This window comes from Cheilinus undulatus, linkage group 22 (assembly GCF_018320785.1).
Source record: "Cheilinus undulatus linkage group 22, ASM1832078v1, whole genome shotgun sequence".
Lineage (NCBI taxonomy): Eukaryota > Metazoa > Chordata > Actinopteri > Labriformes > Labridae > Cheilinus > Cheilinus undulatus.
In genome coordinates, this window is record NC_054886.1 from 30,608,759 (window position 1) to 30,626,980 (window position 18,222).

Genomic DNA, 18,222 nt, shown 5'->3' on the forward strand with positions numbered 1-18,222 from the left:
GAAGTTGAGGTCATTCAGATAAAGAGCCATGAGTTCCTGAGGTTTTCCCAGCTTGGTTTTCATCTGAACCAGCCTCCTCCAGCATCACCACAGTCTTCAAACAAACAAACAAAAAAAATAAACTCATCTTTAACTAAGTATTAAAACCAGACTAAAGAATGGGCCACAAAATGGGTCACAAAAAAAAAATCACTGAAGGGATTTTTTATTTTATTTCAAAACCTTTTTATGTGTCACAATGTAAAGCAACATCAATTCTCAGCACGGCTTTATTTTTATCTGAGACTAGTAAAGTGGACCAGTACTACCAAAATAGAGAACTTTTCCCTGATTTTAATGTAATTTTTCTAAGAAAAAAAAACTTAAGTTCCTCTATTGTGCCTTAGTACCTATTTTTTTGTTTATATCCTATTTTGCATTTTTATTTTGCTACAGACTCCTTATAAGTGAAAATATACTCAGCAATAAAACTCAGTTCTGATTTTGGGCAAATCAAATAATGTCCAATTCAAAGATCCCTCAGACTGCATAGATTTTTTGCTGATTGCAAAATATGAGAATATCTCCAGAAAAGCTCAAAAGCCCTACATATACGCCTTTTTTCCACGCACTGAACTCACAAGGAGAAATTAGGTCCAAAAAATGTACAAAATAAATTAAGAATAGGACAAGAATGACTGAGATGTGAAAAGTCATTGCCCCCTACACCTAATAACTGGTTGTTCCACCTTCAGCGGCAACAACTTTCAGGATCTGAAGCATTAAAGTATGCAAAACATAAAAAATCAGGAAGGTGGAAACACCTTTTTACACCCCCCCCCCCAAAAAAAACTCCAGTGATTCATCATTAAGTAAACAGGATTAGAAACCTGTATCAGCTGTTGGAGAAATGTTGAGCCTTATAGAACCATCAGCAGAAAAGATTGGAGATGCTCAGTTTTATTGGTGCTCATAGAAATATCACACAACAGTTTTCACCATATTGGACCCTTGCTTAAAGAAAATTCAGGGAAAAAAAGAACACTTCTGTTTTGATTTAAAACATCAACATGTTGTATTTAACATCTTAGACCAAGAAGCTTTGGGAGTTAAATAACAAAATTAAAGTGCACTTCTCAAATACAGTCTTTAATTTCCAAATGATATTTTTTAGCAGCATGAACGTTCTGCTTTTAAAAACAAAAAATACCCTTTAAATATATTTACAACATGAAACATGAAAAGAAATTACATTTTAATAGCAAAGAATATTTTTTTTACAGAATATTGGTCCAAGTAATTTCAGATAAATTTTCTATGTGGAAATTTTTCATTTTTCACTTCCCCTAAATTCTGGAAATGTAGGGATCAATCAGAGACAGAATCTTTAGAGCTCCTTGATGATTTCTGTTGATGCTTCTGATGATACTTCTGGAAAAAAAAAGAGTAAAAACACAAAGTAAGAGTGAGTTGTACTCCACTGAATTCTACATGCATTTGTGTGTACCTTCAGGTTGTTGAAGTGTTTCTGACTGCTGCAGTGGAGCTCCTTGGCGATTCTCTCATTAAGGTAGAAAACGGAGCAGAGGCTACAGAAAAACACTGATTTGGGGATGACAAACTCCTGACCTGGATGAAGCACACAGATGTGAAAGTGAAAGAGAGGAATTCAATAAAGCACTTCAAATGGGTCAAATACAAAAAAATAATAAAATGTGTGTCTCACCGAGGGGGTTGTTGGGTTCAAATTTCAGTAGATTGAAGTCTGCAGGGACAGAAGGAGAATGAGAATGAGATAGCTTTGCCTCAAATCCATGAAGCTCCCTCCTTCTTTTATTCAAAACTCAGGGAGAAAGAACTAACCAGAAGATTGTCTACTCTGTGGCATGACATGAAAGTATATTTAAGGGTAATGACTGATGTTATTTCAACAAAGTTGATGTCATCTAAGATTATTAGGGTTAAGGTTTATGTATGACTCAATCAAAAAAGGAAGGAGGAATTATTTACAGGATATAACATCATCCTCTTAGGAGACATTCTAAAAACAATCCAGTTACATTTATCAGGAAAAGTAGTTTATTATAAATGAGGAGCTGGCATTCAAAGAAATAAAGTTATGTTGGGAACTTGCAAAAATCAATATTTTGGTTCTCTGTACCTTTAATATCAGCTGGACTCCACTCTTTGCCCTTTATCCCTATCTCTTCTGCACATCCTTCCAGCGATTCGTTCTCCAGTCTGATTTGTGGCACAGCAAAGGCAATGTCGATGTCCACTTGGCTTACTGCTTCAGCCTCTGCTGTCTCTTTGTCCAACGAGGAGGAGGCTTCTATTGAGGAGGTAGGTAGTTCATCAGTTGGCTCCTTTCCCTCCTCTCTTCTTTCTTTTGTGCTCACAGTTTTCCCCCTGGTAGATTTTCTCACTGTTGTACCAAACAAACAAGCACCAAGTCAAATTCCTGGTATGTGAAAAGTAATCGGCATAAAACTTGATTCAGGTTCTGGTAATACTGTTGTTGCCGGTCGCCATTTTGGCCTCTACTGGTTGTCACTTTGCATTGTGGGAGGAAAGTAGACTGGCTGGTTGCTCACTGTAGGAATTTTTTTTCCTCATATGCACCTCAGCCGAATATTTATGCACACTGCTAGTATAAGAGGTGGTTTCAAATACAGGAATAGATTTGTCAATGTGTCTTACCAGGAGTCTGCCTGATTCTCTTGGCTTTACCTCTTCTCCTGGGTGGTAACACCTTTTTGTCCTCATCATGAACCTCTTCAACTTTGTCAACAATCACAAAGCTCATACTTTGATCTGTAAAAGGAAACACATTTAAAATCTTTTTTTGTAGGAATCTGCCCATCCAGTAGTGTCTGAATAAACTTAGCACAAAAAGTAAGGAAATTTGTGTTTGGTAGATTATTTCTTTGTTGTAACAATGCTTTCTTCAACAAATCTTTCACTGTTGGAAAGCCTGTTAATTTCCCTTTTAGATGGTGCCACATTTTTGCCACATGGGTTGCAACTATAAAAAATTGCCAAATCTATTCTACCAATGTAAAACAACTTATGTTGCTGCTGCTAATGACTCTTGTTTTGAGCTTCTGGTACCCCCAGGTACTTTCACTAGAACTTGAACATGTTTAGGAACCTAGTATTTAGTGATGAGTCCAGATTCTGCTTATGGCAGTTGGATTGTAGGGTCAAAGTGTGGAGAAGACTTCGAGAACGCTATGCTGATCGTGGCACCGATAGGGTAACATGATATGGTGGAGGTAGTGTGATGGTATGGGGCGACATCTCCCTCTCTGAAAAAACAAGGCTCCTCATCATTGGAGACAATCCCAATGCAGAGATATCAAGATGAGATTCTGCAACCAGTGGAAATCCCATATTTCCACAGACTTGCACCAAACTCTATCCTCCAAGATGACAACACTGGCCCCACAAAGCAGGGTTTTATCAGAGACTACCTCCAGAATTTGGTAGTGGAGAGGATTGAATGTTCTGCCACCAGTCCTGACCTGAACCCCACTGAACACTTGTGGGATCAGCTTGGGCGTGCTGTTGGTGCCAGAGTGACCAACACGACCACGTTGGCAGACTTGCAACAAATGCTGGTGCTAGGCTGTTGTGGCTGTGTATGGTTCTTCCACACACTACTGAGGCTCCTGTTTGTTGAATTAATAAATTGTTAAAATAGCCAATGTGTCTTGATTCTTCAGACTTTAATCGTCCAACCCACCAAACAAGAGTCAATGGCTGAATAAGCTGTTTGCACTGGCAGAGAAGATTTTGCTAAGTGTTCATGGGCGCAACCCACATCCTCAGCTCTGCTGCCCATCCCACAAATGCATGTTCCTTACAAATGTGGCATCATTTAGAAGGGATATCAACAGGCTTTAAGATGTATTGCCAAGAAATACACAGATGTCCTTACTTTTTGTGCTGTCTATATAAAAAATTAGTGAATGTAGAATTTCCTCTCAATAAGATACCGCTACTCAAATGTTTAAAGATAGCGCTTTCTCACTACTAGCCATATCAGCTGACTTGTTGTCTGATTCTGCAAGATATACAGTAGTGGAATGAATGTTGGGTTTATATCTAGAAACTACACAATTTACAAGTTTGAAATAATGTTATAAACCAGGGGTTTTCAAAGTATGGGAGAGTGAACCTCCCATAAGAAGAAATTATTTATTAAGTGGACCCCCACCCACAAAAAGAAATTGAATAAAGAAAGAAAGAAAGAAAGAAACAACATTTCAAACATTTATGTCTAATCTTTAAACATTTTTAACATTAATATATTTTGGATATTTTGGTTTGCAAATGTCCTAAACATCTGCCTTTCCCTCTTATCTGGTTATAATGCCATTAAAAACCCCTTTTTCATATTTTTTTGGCCATTTTACAACTTCTTTTTGCCACTTTTCCCCATTTTTTCCACTTTTATCCCATTTTTGCCCTTTTTCACCTTTTTGCCCATTTAAGCTACATTTCATAATTAAACAACCCCTTTTTCACCCATTTTTTTGCTCATTTTGTGACCTCTTTATGCCACTTTTATGCTATTTTTCTTTTTTTTTTTTTTTACCATTTTTTGAAGCTTTTTGTCCATTTAAGCAACCTTTTGCCATTAAATACCACTTGTTTCCTTTATTTTCCAATTTTTGCCTCTTTTTCCGTTTTTCACATTTTTTTGCCACTTCTTGCCCATTTAAACTACCTTTTGCCATGTCATTTTTTTCCTCTTTTTTTGCCCATTTTTGCCACTCTTGACTGCTTTTGCCCATTTCAGTCACTTTCCACCCATTTTTTGTCACTTCTCACCCATTTCTGCAACTTTCTGACCATTTCTCCACTTATTCTCCCCATTTTCACACCTTTACACCCATTTCTTGCTGCTTTTTGACCATTTTGCCACCTTTAACCTGTTTTTATTGCTACTTCAAGCTGTTTTTGCCACTTTCACCTATTAGATTGTGGCTTTTGCAATGGTATTTTCAACAATTTTGCTCTTTGGTTGAGGGTTGAGTAACACTGCTCTATAACATGGTCCCTATAGTAACTATAAGTCTATCCATTTTGCTCAATGCACAGCAGAGGTTAGCAAAGCAAATCACCTTTTTTCAGGTTTATGGTTCCGCGCCTCCCCTGAAGCTCTGTGGCGCCCCCCAGGGGAGGCCCGCCTCACACTTTGAAAACCACTGTTATAAACAACAAAGTGCCATCCAGGAAAACATCTGAAACTGATTCTAGGTTATACAAAACATCACATCTTCTCTATTACTATTTCGACATTAAACTCTACAGTTGTTAAAACAAGTAAGAAAATGGGACCATAATTGAACAAACGGATAAAAGAAAAGTGTAAATGTGACAATCAGGGTTGAACTCCAGGTTTGAATAAGAGGCCCTTCATTTGTAAAGTTAAAAAGCGTTCATTTACACTGCTTATAAAATTAGGAAAGTATACTCAACCAAATGACAAACACACCTGTGTTGGCTGATTTGTCCTTTCTGCTTAGTGAGTGCACCATAGGCATACTTCGTTCAGTCTGTCCTTCAGTCTCCTTCCCCACAAACTCATCAAGAATGACAAGTGATGGAAGTGACAAGTGACTGTCTTGCACTCCCTCCTCCACGTCATTTGTCTTCCCGTCTCCATCTCTGTGATTTCTGCTGCTTCTCCGGTTCAGAGTCTCATTGGATCGTATTGCTTTTTTGGCAATCTGCTTCTCTTTTGCAGCAGCTTGTCGCTTCCTTAGTTCCTCCTCCTCAGCCGTGTCATCAGGGTAATCCTCCTCATCACTAACATCATCTGGGCTCATACAAATGCTGGCTGTTTGCTCTTTCTTTAGTGATTTTCCTTTGGTGCCTTTTTCAAGTCGGATAGGACAACTCTGGGATTTGAATCGTGACGTTTCCTTTGCCTTAATGTCTGTTGTGGATATATTTTCTTGTCCACTAGTACCAGAACTTTTTGCAGCAGAATAACTATCAATTATATCTTGTATATCATTTTTGACAGCCAAAGCCTCTGTGACAGAAGTATAACTAACAGGAATGTCTTCTTGTTCTGCTTCTTTTACAAGGCATTTGTATGTTGTAATTTTTCCCTTTCTTTCAATATTTGACTTCCCTGTGGCTGTTAGCTCTTCTTGAACTTGTTCATCTTCCACATCTGCTATATTATATTTAGATTCTTCCTCTTCCTTATTTTTACTAGATCCTTCAAGAGATTGTCTGTTCAATTCTTGCTCGCCAATCTTTCTCAAGATGATCCCTCCTCTTGCATTCGTAGACTGGTCTAATGTTGGCAGATCATCAACTGACTCATCTTCAACAAAGTCAAGAATCCGATATGTAACCTCTTCTCCATCCACTGCTTTTTGGGACATGTCAGTGTCACTCTTTTTTAATCTTGCCCTGTCTTTTTTAGCTGATTTTACCTGTTTTTCAGGTTTTCCCTTCTTTCCTTTCCCTCTGGACGCATCCTTGAGAGCCTCTTCTTCCACAGAGTCCAGAATTTCAAATACTGCAACCTTTTTACTTAGATCTTTCTTGACTCCAGCAATTTTCTTTGTTGTTGTGCTTTCTTTCTTAGGAGTTTTCTCCTCTTTCTTTGGTATTTCTTCTCTGTTTTGCGACTTTCTCAGAGGGGTTTGTCCCTTAACTGAAGCATCTATATTGATCATTTCCCTCAATCTTCCATTAGATCTTATTGTGATGGTTGTTTTTTCATTGACAATGTCATCTTCAACAGAGTCTAGTACCTGAAAAGTAGACTCGTCGTCCACGTCAGGTTTCTCAGCTGCTTCTTTCAGATTTGTTCTGACTACGTCCCCTTTCTTTGCTCTTGTACTAAACCTTTCTTTGATGTCACCTTGAACTGCATTGTTTTTGACAGAATCTGCTATTTCAAACACGGTCTCCTCAATGACTGATTTGTCTGCTTCTTGGCCTTGGAAAGAACCATGTATTTCCATTTCACTGCATACCTCAGTGTCTGCTATGGCACTAGAGGGAGGAGGTTTGCTGTGCTTATATGAGTCTTTAAACGTCATGGGTGAAAAAGAGGTTGAGTTAGAATCTATCCTTGACTTAGACACAGGGGATGAGGAGAAGGATGGTCTCTTGGAGTCTTTGAAAGAGCTTGTTGAGGTCTTTTCATCGCCAGGGCTTTGCCTCTCTCTGCTTTCTTGGGAAGAACACTTGGATGGGAACAGGTGATGAGGCTCAGGGTTTGGGTCACTGCCATCATCACCAATTTCCTCAAGAGTGATTACATCATCCTTCTTCAAATTCCGCATATCAGAAAGGTTTGCATCTGCAAAAACGCCATTTTTGAGATCATTCTGGACCTGTATGAAGAACAAAGAAAAAGCCAATTAGTGGAACCATAAATTATCTCATGGTAAAAGTAGAAAAGGCCAAATAAGATAGTGTTTGATCACATAAAACTGTACTTCTAAAATGCATTTAAATGCATTAGTCTGATTAAATCATAATAAACTGGATTTCTTCAAGTTTGACCAAAACACCTTGATGAAGAGATCAGTTTACTCTCGCATGTATTTTCCTAGATTAGACTTGGCATTCTGTGCATGCCCCACAGTGTTCTCTACCAGGCAGGAGACCTTCCAACAGGAAGAAAGTCTAACTAGCTGGAATGGACCTATCACCAACTGCAACACTGGAGAAGGCATGCTCCAGATGATAACTCACTAATGACATTTAAACAAACAAAAGCCAGTCTTACCTTTTTTTCCTTTTCCTTAGACCTTGCTGCAAGGGTGAGTCTATGCTGGCGAATTGCTACAGTGAGTGCCTGCAAAATTTCAGTGTCAATTTGAGGATATTCTTCAAGGTCTTCTTCAGGCATGCATGCTGTGGTTGAGGAGTAAGGGCAGGAAGCAGCAGGGGCTATGCTTCCTCCACATTCTGCTAAGGAAGCGGTGGCATCAGTGATAGAGACCGAGGTTGTTGATAGTCCCATTTCCTCTTCTGCTATTAGTTTTTTGAATTTCTCCTCTGATTTGGAACCAGGAGTGGACTCCATGGGGACCTCATTTCCTGGTTTCTCACTTTTGCTGGAAGAACTTTGTCCTGCATAGATTAGATAAGAAGTGGTGGATCCACCAGGTTGCACTGCAAATTGTGATCCATCCTTGAAAGGGTCAGAAGGAGGACCCTGGGCTTGAGATTCCACAGCTGGGGGCTTGCTATCAACACTGAAGGTGGTGTCTTCGAAAACAACTTGCATCTCTCCAGAACCTTGTAGACTCTGCTTTAGGCCCTTCACAGTCTCTGATTCATTTACTACTTTCTCACTTGTGCCAGAAGAACTTGGTCCTGCAGCAATTGGCTTGGAAATGGTTAATCGATCAGGCTCCCTAGTTTGCAGAGCAGATTGAGACCAATGTTCAGAGGTAAGATCATGGGTTTGGGATTCTGGGGGCTTGGTGTCAACACTGGCTGTGGTGTGTTCAGGCTTTACTTGAATGTTTTCAGAATTGTGTGGATCCTGCTTTAGGCTCTTTACACTTCCTATTTTTTCAACTTCCTCAGTCTTTACTTCAACACTTGGGCTAGAAGAAACTGATCCTGCAGAGATGGGCTTAGAAATGATGAATCCATCAGGGTAGCTAATTTTAAGAATACATTTTGACTGATTATCAAAAGAGTCCAGAAAACTACACTGAGTTTGAGTTTCCACAGCTGGGGACTTCCTGCCAACACTGATGAAGGACGGTTCAGACTTTATTGCCATCTCTCCAGGATCTTGCAGACTTGGCTTTGGTGCCTTTACAGTTCCTTGTTTCTCACCTTCCTCCGTCTTTGCTTCCTCACTTGGACCTGCAATGATGGGATCGGGAATGGTGGATCCATCAGATCTGCTGGTTTGCAGATTAGGCTTGGTTCCATCCTCAAAAGGTACAGAGAGAGGATGCTGGGCTTGAGATTCCAATGTTGGGGGTTTGCTGTCTACACAGACAGTGGCCTGTTCTAACTTTATTTGAATCTCTCCAGAACCATTAAGGCTCTGCTTTAGGCTTTTGAAACTTCCTGGCATCTCATCTTCCCCTTTGTTTGCTTCCTCACTTGTGCCAGAAGAACTTGGTCCTGCAGTGACTGGCACTGAAATGGATCCATCAGGTCTGTTGTTTTGTAGAGCCTCACCAAAAGGCTCAGAAAGATGATAATGGGGTTGAGATTCCACTAATCTGGGATTTCTGTCTGAACTGACAGTGGCCTGTTTGAACTTCATTTGCACCTCTTCAGAATCTTGTAAGCTTTGCTTTAGGCTTTTCAAAGTTTGTGGTTTCTCATCATCCACTGTCAATGCTTCCTCACTCGTACCAGAAGAACTTGGTCCTGCAGTGACAGACTCAGAAACAGATCCATCAAGTCTGCTGGTTTGCAGAGAAGATTGTGATGCAATACCAAAAGGCTCAGAAAGAGTATGCTGGGTTTGAGGTTCCACCGCAGCGGCCTTGCCATCATAACTGATAGTGGCCTGTTCAAACTTAATTTGTGTTTCTCTATAACCATGTAGGCTCTGCTTTAGGCTTTTGCAACTTCCTGGTTTCTCATCAGCCTCTTTCTTTGTTTCCTGACTTGTGCCAGAAGGACTTGGTTCTGGAGTGATAGGCTCAGAAATCGTGGATCCATCAGGGTAACTAGTTCGCAGAGCAGGTTGTGATTCACTATCAAAAGGCTCAGAGACAGAGACCTGGAGTTGAGATTCCACGTCTACAGGCCTGCCGTCATTGCCGACAGTGGTCTGCTCTAATTTTATTAGTGTCACTCCAGAATCTAGTAGACGCTGCTTCAGGGTCTTCACACTGAAATGAATAAGATTATGGTTATCAGTTTCCAATAAACTCGGCTAAGACCAGTTATCTGATCAGTTAATGCCAAATTAAATCATTTTTACCCCATAACCTAACAGTGACATACTTACGACTCAAAGTGTCCAACTTTTCTCCTAGAAAAAAAAAACATTGAGTTAGTTTAGAAAAACCTATTGGATTTAGGATACAAAAACTCGAAACAAAGGAAACCTGATAGTAGCTGGGTGTCCATTACCCTTAGAAAGGCGCAAAACCTAAATAGCCCAATAAAAACTGGTAATGGAAACATGTCAAATTCAAAATCCTCTCACATATCACTTAAAAGTTTTTACACTCTCTACCGGATTTTCAGATGTTTCGATATAGAAATTTATTGCAAAAGTGCAATGGTAACACTTTTTCCGATATACAAATCACAGAATGTCATGTATGGCATCACATGACCAGTTCACTCCGAGACAACATGGCACTGTACGTGTGGACAGAGGAGACAGAAACGTTTTTTTAACATCACAGTTATACCCTTATATGTGGCTTTCGCCATACGTCGGAGGTTCCGTTAACCGCATTTTCTCCATCATTGACAGATTTTTTTGAAGGATGACAGAGAATTTTGAAGGCTGTCATTTTGACGGACTGGATAATGAGCCTACATTTCAGTGCACACACAGACAGATGCATAGAGCTTTTCCATTTTGCACACATGGACTATCAAGGAGGTTATTTAATCTATTAAAAAAATCTTGTAGCCAGTGGGCTCTCTCACTGACCTCCACACTGTAGATTGGAGAAAGTGCATCGGTACAAAAGGTCCGTTTCATGATTTTCTAATCATGTCCGCACACTGACGCCAAAAACCTAGTCGTTTTTTGTTGTTCTGTTTTTTTGGAACAGGTTTCGTTTACGTGATTTATGTGGATATCAACCATGGAAATATAACGGATAATGGCATACGTTTGTAGCCTACTCACAGGTCATAACAGAGACAGAATTAAAAAGTTGTCCATCTCTCCAACTTGTCTCAAAGCTATGACACATGAGCATGTGAAGCTCTCTGTCAGGATGGATGGATCCAGCAGGTTTTTAAAGAAGTGACGGACACACTGGGAAACTATCTGGCACATTCTACAAATTTCGCAGTCAAGGCAAATACAAACACACCTGACTCACTGTGCAAGATCAGAGTGTGTGATGTTTTTTTGGATTACAACTCCTGTGGAGCAGACACAAATGCACACGGCTTCCCAGTACAGCCCTAACAACTTGTTATCAGCTATGGTCATTAAACTACAACATCTTGACATTAAAAATATCCTTAAAACTGTATGTGATACTTTAAATGGTGCAGTTCATAGTTTCCATCAAAATGACAGACAACAAAAAGTCCAGCACAACCTCTGCCATACATACAGACTTTGCCTCAGGACTATCATTCGTTGCCTTCGTCTTTTGTTCAAAATTATCAAGGTAACCGCTGTAGATGTAATCATAACCGTACCAACACGCAACAGGTTTTGAACGTCTAGCTTCCTTGCAGCGGACTCTCCTGAGATGAGATTTTACAAGAATTGCGAGGCTCATGTCAAACACCCCCTTGTACCTAATTGTACCTAGTCTAAATTTAAGAAACTTTAAAAAGGACCTGCATACCATGGTACAACCATTCGAGCAGTGTTAAGGCATAGCTTATTTTTTGCTTCCAACACCTTGGTTACACCACTGGGGCCAGCCATCTCAATGCATATCTGCAGCAGAAAGAAGATGAGAAGAGGATGGGGAGCTGAAGTAGAAAAATAACATTAATAATAAAACAAAAGTTACAACTTCTGCATTTTACCCTGTTGGCAAGTGGCAGGAAGTTTATGACAGGCGCAACAGACGCCACAACTTCCATGACCACACTGATGACAGCCACAGATGCCTCACAGATCTGAACACAAAGCAATCGCTCCTCTAGACCCTTTCTTTTGGGTACTCTCTAAACAGAAAAATGGAAAACTTGTTGAGGACTAGAGAGACTGTCTAAAGACAGCTGCTTTTACATGCATAAAATAATAATGGAATCAAATCTTGACTTACAGCATTGCTCCATTTCATCATGCTTTTGTACATCATTTCCTGCAAATCATCACCAGGAAAAGGATATTAAAGATGTCCACAAAAAACATGTTAAATTCATTCTATATGAAAGTTTGGAACTGTCATTGCATGTTACTTTAGTGATAAAAATAATAAAAGTAAAAACAATGCCTGTATACTTCTAAATCAAGTTCCCCTACTGCAACCACATGATAACAATATTACACCACAGAGTCACCATACCTCACTGGAATCAGGATGCATCCGTTGCAAAACAATATGGACCTTAATCAAGCATCCCTTGACAGAAAAAGTTTTTTTCATGTGATCTTGGATAAAGCTGCTGCATGCTGTCCAGTCCTCAAATGATATGAATGCCTGCAAGTGAAGACAGGACACACTGGATGGAAAATACATTTAGCTAAATTTTGCAGAGAAGGATCGACTTCAAGTTTTGTGCCTGTCACAGTCTATCGTAGCCTACATCTTACCCTTCTCTGCAGTGGTAAGACTGTAACGTTGTAGTACAGGGAATGAAGGGTCTGTTTGGGAAAATATGGCCAGACCAGCTTTGCAACATCCTCATGTTTGTAGTTTCCTTCTGGCAAACCAGTCAACATGATTGTTGGCAGCGCAGATTCTTTTGCTCTCTAGGACAAATAGTAGAGTTAAATTTCTGTGTTGCTCATTTTGCATGTACAGTACCAGAACTACGGAACAAAAAAGACCACATCCACGCTTTTTAACAACTTAAAAAAAGGAAAGAAGTTCCATGTGGTAACAGAATATTGTTTTCTCCTTATCCTTCCTGACTGATTAGAGATTCTGCGGTCACAGCTGGTACCATGAGGCAGTGCTTACAGCCTATTCAAGTGGCCCTGGGTTTCTCCTGCCGCCTCATGTGGTCAGTTTGGGCAGTTCCTGGATGATGACAAAAGGGATGTCCCTGACTGGCTTGATTCCCTGACATAAATCTGATTCGGCACCTTGGGACTGATCAGGGCATCCAATGCCGCCAAGTACTGCCACAGACCGCCCAAGAGCTCCTAAGTCTGGTTGGAGATCCACTGATGATTTTGGTTTGAACTGATTTATTTCATTTTGTGCTTAAGAAATAAGACAGTGTACATCAGAACAGAATGTGCTGGAATACTTTGTCCAGCAGTATCTGTAGTGTGTTTTCAAAACATGTTGAGCAAAGCATTTCAAACAAAGTCACATAAGGCTTAATCAATGCTGCTTTGGTGCATTTGGACCTCTACAGTAAAACTGGATGCTAACCAAAGTGCCTCTTTGGCCCACGTGTTTTGTAGAATCAGAGGTGAAACTGGGTTGGGCCTGTTGTTGGTGACATATATGGGTTGTACACAGATTGTTCATTAATACTGCTTATTTTGGAAGATCAACATAGTTGGATTGATTTTGTCCAGCCATCAAATATGCTTCCATTTTCTTCCAATTATCAGATAAAAGTTGCAGTTAGAGTGCGCTAAGGAAGTTGACCCCATCAGATAAAGATGTTTGATGGAAAAAAAAGAGGAATTCACATTTGGCCTGTAGTTTGTCTGTTTAACATTATTTGAATAAAGGAATTAGGACATAGCTTTGGACTTGCAAGGATAAACTAGCTTACCTCAACGTCTCCCATGTTTCTGATAGGCTGGTACTCTAAGAGACAAAAGGGAATCAACATCTAATTAAGTTCAAACGTAGTATCAGACTTGTTAGGGTGATGAAGACAAAAAAATCCTGCTGGTCTTACTTGGAATGAAGAACCAAGGCAAAACAGAGGGAAACACGAAAGGGCAGTTTCTCAGCGTGACCCAAAATGGTGCTATGCTGCCCTGCGGGACGTCAGAATCTGATGGCGAGAGAGTCGCTCCCTCAATGACATCCTTGTCCCGAAGAGCGGCCTTTGGAAATGTTGGTGCTGAACGAAAAGAAGAGTAATTTTTAAAGGGGATTGTTCAAAGTGAAGACACTGTTAGAGAAGCAAAGACAGATGAGACCTTTCTCAATTATTTAGAAAAAGAAAAGTTGGACACAATAAATGTGCAGTGAAGAAGGTGGTTAAAACTCAAACTCATGAAGATTCTGCTTTATAAGGAGACAAGGCAGATAAAAAAGATTTTCCAAGATGCAAAAGTATCTGCAGGAGTCAGAAAGAACACTGTATGGCCTTTAATTTCAAAATCCAAATCAAGACATTTTAAAAAATCTGCAGTAATTCTGCAATAACTGTAAAATTACTAACGCTGGATGTCCATAAATCTAGCATTCAAAAACACTTTGTATACAAATTTAATGTGCCATAAGTGTATTTGTTATGCCGAAGAATTCTCTGTGTTCTGATCAAACTCACGTGGTCCTGCAGAACAAGTGTCTGGTACTCTCATCCTCTGGACTACGTGGCCGGGGGCTTGTTTCAGAAAACTGTACCAAACTCCAAGCATATCAGCATCACGAATGGAATTAAATTCAACAAATACCTGAATAACAAACACAACCATACTTGAGTGGTAAAGCACACATTAAGTCTACCCAAACAGGGTTTTTGAATTCATGTGTCTCTACCTTGTTGAGAAGAGGCAGGAAGTTCCTGACTGAGCCCGTTTTCTTCACAGCATTTCTGAGGTCCCTGATTTCATTTGGTGAAATGTTTCTGATGAAGAATGTTTTCATTCCATCGGCTGCTACAGGCTGCATCAAGAACAGAAGACAGAGAACCAAAGCTTATTGGAAAAAATGAGACTGTGTGCATCCACAATAAATTTCTCTTTTAGCTGTAGAGAGCAGAAAGTATATTCCTAAATAACAGCTCTTTCTTCAGCATATTTCCAAATTAGTTTGAGCTTTACCATGACATGTTTTTGTTTGCATGTATTACTTACATAATCCATGAGGCCCATCAGAGATTTATAGAACTCAAACTAAAAAAGAAACAGAGAAGGTTGAGTCGGAAAACAAAAATTCTGATCCAACATACATCCAACTGTTCAAATATCAACAAACTCCAGACTCAGTTTGGTTCAGTAAAAAAGCATCAAAAGCATCTGCTATTAATCTTATTTGTTTACTTGCTAATGATGTGATACTGTCTGCTTATAAATGTGCAGCTACTACGGCTATATGGCTTTACTTTCATACATCATTATCGTCTTTTCTTGGATATGTTCTGCCTGAAAAATCATCTTTGTCATTTCCATTCCTTTCAATTGTGCTAATTTTTAAGACTTGTGTGTTTCAGTTTGTTTTGATTTTCAGTTTGAGCCTCAAGACTTTGTCCACTTGGTTTATTGCCAATTACCTTCGCCAAGGAGGTTATGTGATCGGCAGGGTTTGTTAGTTCGTTTGTTAGTTTGTCAGCAATATAACTCAAAAAGTTATGGACAGATTTTGATGAAATTTTCAGGAAATGTCAGAAATAGCACAAGGAAGAACTGATTAGATTTTGGGAGTGATCCAGATCACCGTCTAGATCCAGGAATTTTTTAAATGATTCTTTACTATTGGGCAATAGGGCTAATGGTGGAGGTCTGCACTCTCTGAGTGCTTTTCTAGTTGTTTATTTTATTAATCCTTGAGTTCTTGTCCTTGCTATGTCTGTTAAAGCACTTTGCAAATACCAGTTTTTAACGGTGCTATATAAATAAAGTTATTATTATTATTATTATTATTATTATTATGTCTGAACTATACAGCTCAACAGTGACAGCCCACTTTTCAGGGGCTCTGGGTCTGGACCTAAAATGTCTTCATTCAAATACACCAGACATTTCACAAAATTCTTCTATTATCATTTTTAAAGCTATTACCAAGTCAACCAGCTATGCAAATACTTGTTATAAACCAGTGGTTCTCAACTGGTGGGTCAGGACACAAAAGTGGGTCATTGAGCCTGTTTCAGGGGAGTGCAAAGATGTTCCTGGAAGCAAACATTACACTAAAAAGTCCATGAACCTCATTTTAAAAAAGCTTTTTTTGTCCTGTCTCTTTGATTCATCATGTCTCGTACTGTATGAAGTCCGATCTGTTCAATTTTTCATGAAATAAATCAAATTGGTTGAAAAATATCAGAAATTTGGGTCACTGTTTAACATTGAAGAACTGACGATGGGTCCTGTTGCTCGATCAGTCAAGAACCACTGTTAAAAACACCATTTAATTTGGTGCTACAAAAGGGTTGGAAAACGGAAAAAAAGAAAAAGGTACAAGACTGCATACATATGTTTTCTGGGAGTAAAGGAACCACACTTCCTACAACCACTTTAATCACTGTGAATGATAGCTTCTCAAACTCTCAAAGCATATGCATACTCTCCATCACAAGCAAACCCCAGTTAGCTACTGAGACTGAATGTGCTCAATAGCATTTACCTGTCAAGTGTCATACATTTTAATTTGTAAGTATTAATACAGCTAAATGTTTTCTCTGAATATGTTAAGCTTTTTTTCTGTGAATGTGTTGAACAAAAAATATTGTATCAGTCATGCTTACAGGCGTCATTTCAATGTGGACAGCCACGACACTGAGAGAGAGCTCAACTCCCAACAAAACAACCGGGCACACTTTGAGGGTTTTCATCATGTTTTGCATTTCTGCTGCATTGTTCATCGAGAAGAAAGCCTAAGAAAGAAACCAGAAAAATATGTTAGCATTCAGCTTTAGATATGTTGGATAAATAAACAAAACAACTGCAGGTTGATGATGTAGTGCTTACCATGCGTGCCTGCGGAACAACATAGATGGAGTCTTCTTTGTATTGAAATCCAAAAGGAATAAGCAGATTAGCAACATCAGCTTCTGTGTAGCAGCCATTGATATATAATGGCAAGTCACTGATAAGCATCAGCCTTGTGCTACGCTTTAAAAACTGGAAAATTGGAAAAAATAAATATAAGGAATGGCAATAAGCAGCATGAAAGGATTTTTGTTATAAACACAGGTGGCAAGTGCAGTGATAAAGACTTCTTTAAAACTTTGGATTCATTCAATATTAATGTTGACACACTTAAAACAGTGGTATTGGAAATAGAGTGGTCAAAGAAGGGATTGGCTAGGGTCTTAGAATTTAGGACTAACTTAACTTTTTGATACCCTTTAAAAGGCAAATCAAATACAATTTGTTCTCTCTTCTCAAATGCCAAAGTATCGAGGATTGATAGAAACCAAGGATAACCAACAGGATTTCTTGAGAATCATACTACAACATTTAATCATGGTTCCGTCTACATACTTTAAAAAATCAAATGTAGGAATTTTTAAAAACCTTTTTTAAGACCTGAATAGAGAAGAGTTAGTACCACTTTTTGCAGCAAAAGCATGCACACATTTTTGGCACACCATACCAGGGCTGAGTTTGCTGACTTGGTACACTGTTCAAGATGGTATGGCAAAAGAAAATATTTTCTTATTGTCCTAAACAACCAGATTTGATGTTTTTTTTGGCACCGTTTTATTAGCTCTGTTTGTCCAATAAACTGTATACTGATGTTTATTATTACAAATTTGCAGGTTTGTTAAGCAGATTCTAAGAGTGCAAAAAAGAGTGATTAAGATCAAATACATATTGCCAAAAGATGAAGATTGGATAAAGGCATGTCTCAGACAAAATACCCCTTAAAATCTAAGATCTTGTACTGGTAAATGCAAGGCTTCTTAAGTATCTGCAGGAACCTCATTCAAAACTTCTCTGCAATATTCAATAACTAGAAGGCTAGTCAGACAAAATCAATAAGATCTGTATTTTCTTCCTCTACGGATATTTCCTAAATGGCTGCAATGATATTGACATTTTTGAAAGAAAAGAGTAATCTCTATTGGAAGCAAATTATCTACTCAATCTTACTTTTGGTGAGAGGCAGGATCGTTGTTTCAGGCAGTCTAGAAGACAAACAGACCAAATGTTAGAAAAGAATGAAAAATAATAGAAGTTAGGTCACTTGTGGACATTATTAAAGGTAAACTGTTCTTTGTTTCTTACTAATTTTGTCTTTGAGCAGGTGATATTCCACCATCTCTCCACGGGTCAAAGGCATGCCATTATCAGAACACTGAATGGCCTGTCTCCGTTTCCAAATCTTCTCATTCTTCCTTTTACGCCTTTCTATAAGATAAAGAAATCATAAAGAGATCTTAAATCTCAACTGAAGACCTTGTCGTAAAGACAAAGTGGTTAACAGACAAAGAATACAGAACACTTAAACTGGGAAAATAGAATACATAGATTTGTATGAGAAGGGGCATTGAATTCAAATCTAACCTTTGCTGGAACATGGGTGAGTTTAGGCGCAAGTGCTT

At 39.0% G+C, this 18,222-nt stretch overlaps 1 protein-coding gene across 1 annotated transcript in view; it reads right to left on the minus strand.

Moving 5' to 3' along the window:
- Positions 1-929: 929 nt before the first annotated feature.
- The window catches only part of LOC121504464, a 36,171-nt gene continuing 18,878 nt past the window's right edge, over positions 930-18,222 (minus strand). Inside the window, exons 18-39 of the mRNA XM_041779255.1 lie at positions 17,906-18,028; positions 17,771-17,805; positions 16,643-16,795; positions 16,420-16,548; positions 14,813-14,851; positions 14,496-14,621; positions 14,284-14,410; positions 13,684-13,851; positions 13,555-13,589; positions 12,413-12,571; positions 12,165-12,299; positions 11,922-11,960; positions 11,680-11,820; positions 11,493-11,587; positions 9,953-9,976; positions 7,748-9,833; positions 5,483-7,349; positions 2,680-2,793; positions 2,141-2,404; positions 1,706-1,744; positions 1,487-1,608; positions 930-1,410 (exon numbers count right to left, since the gene is read on the minus strand). Coding sequence (XP_041635189.1) covers positions 1,348-1,410; positions 1,487-1,608; positions 1,706-1,744; positions 2,141-2,404; positions 2,680-2,793; positions 5,483-7,349; positions 7,748-9,833; positions 9,953-9,976; positions 11,493-11,587; positions 11,680-11,820; positions 11,922-11,960; positions 12,165-12,299; positions 12,413-12,571; positions 13,555-13,589; positions 13,684-13,851; positions 14,284-14,410; positions 14,496-14,621; positions 14,813-14,851; positions 16,420-16,548; positions 16,643-16,795; positions 17,771-17,805; positions 17,906-18,028 — 6,083 coding nt within the window. The 3' untranslated portion in view covers positions 930-1,347. The remainder of the gene's footprint in view (positions 1,411-1,486; positions 1,609-1,705; positions 1,745-2,140; positions 2,405-2,679; positions 2,794-5,482; positions 7,350-7,747; positions 9,834-9,952; positions 9,977-11,492; positions 11,588-11,679; positions 11,821-11,921; positions 11,961-12,164; positions 12,300-12,412; positions 12,572-13,554; positions 13,590-13,683; positions 13,852-14,283; positions 14,411-14,495; positions 14,622-14,812; positions 14,852-16,419; positions 16,549-16,642; positions 16,796-17,770; positions 17,806-17,905; positions 18,029-18,222) is intronic.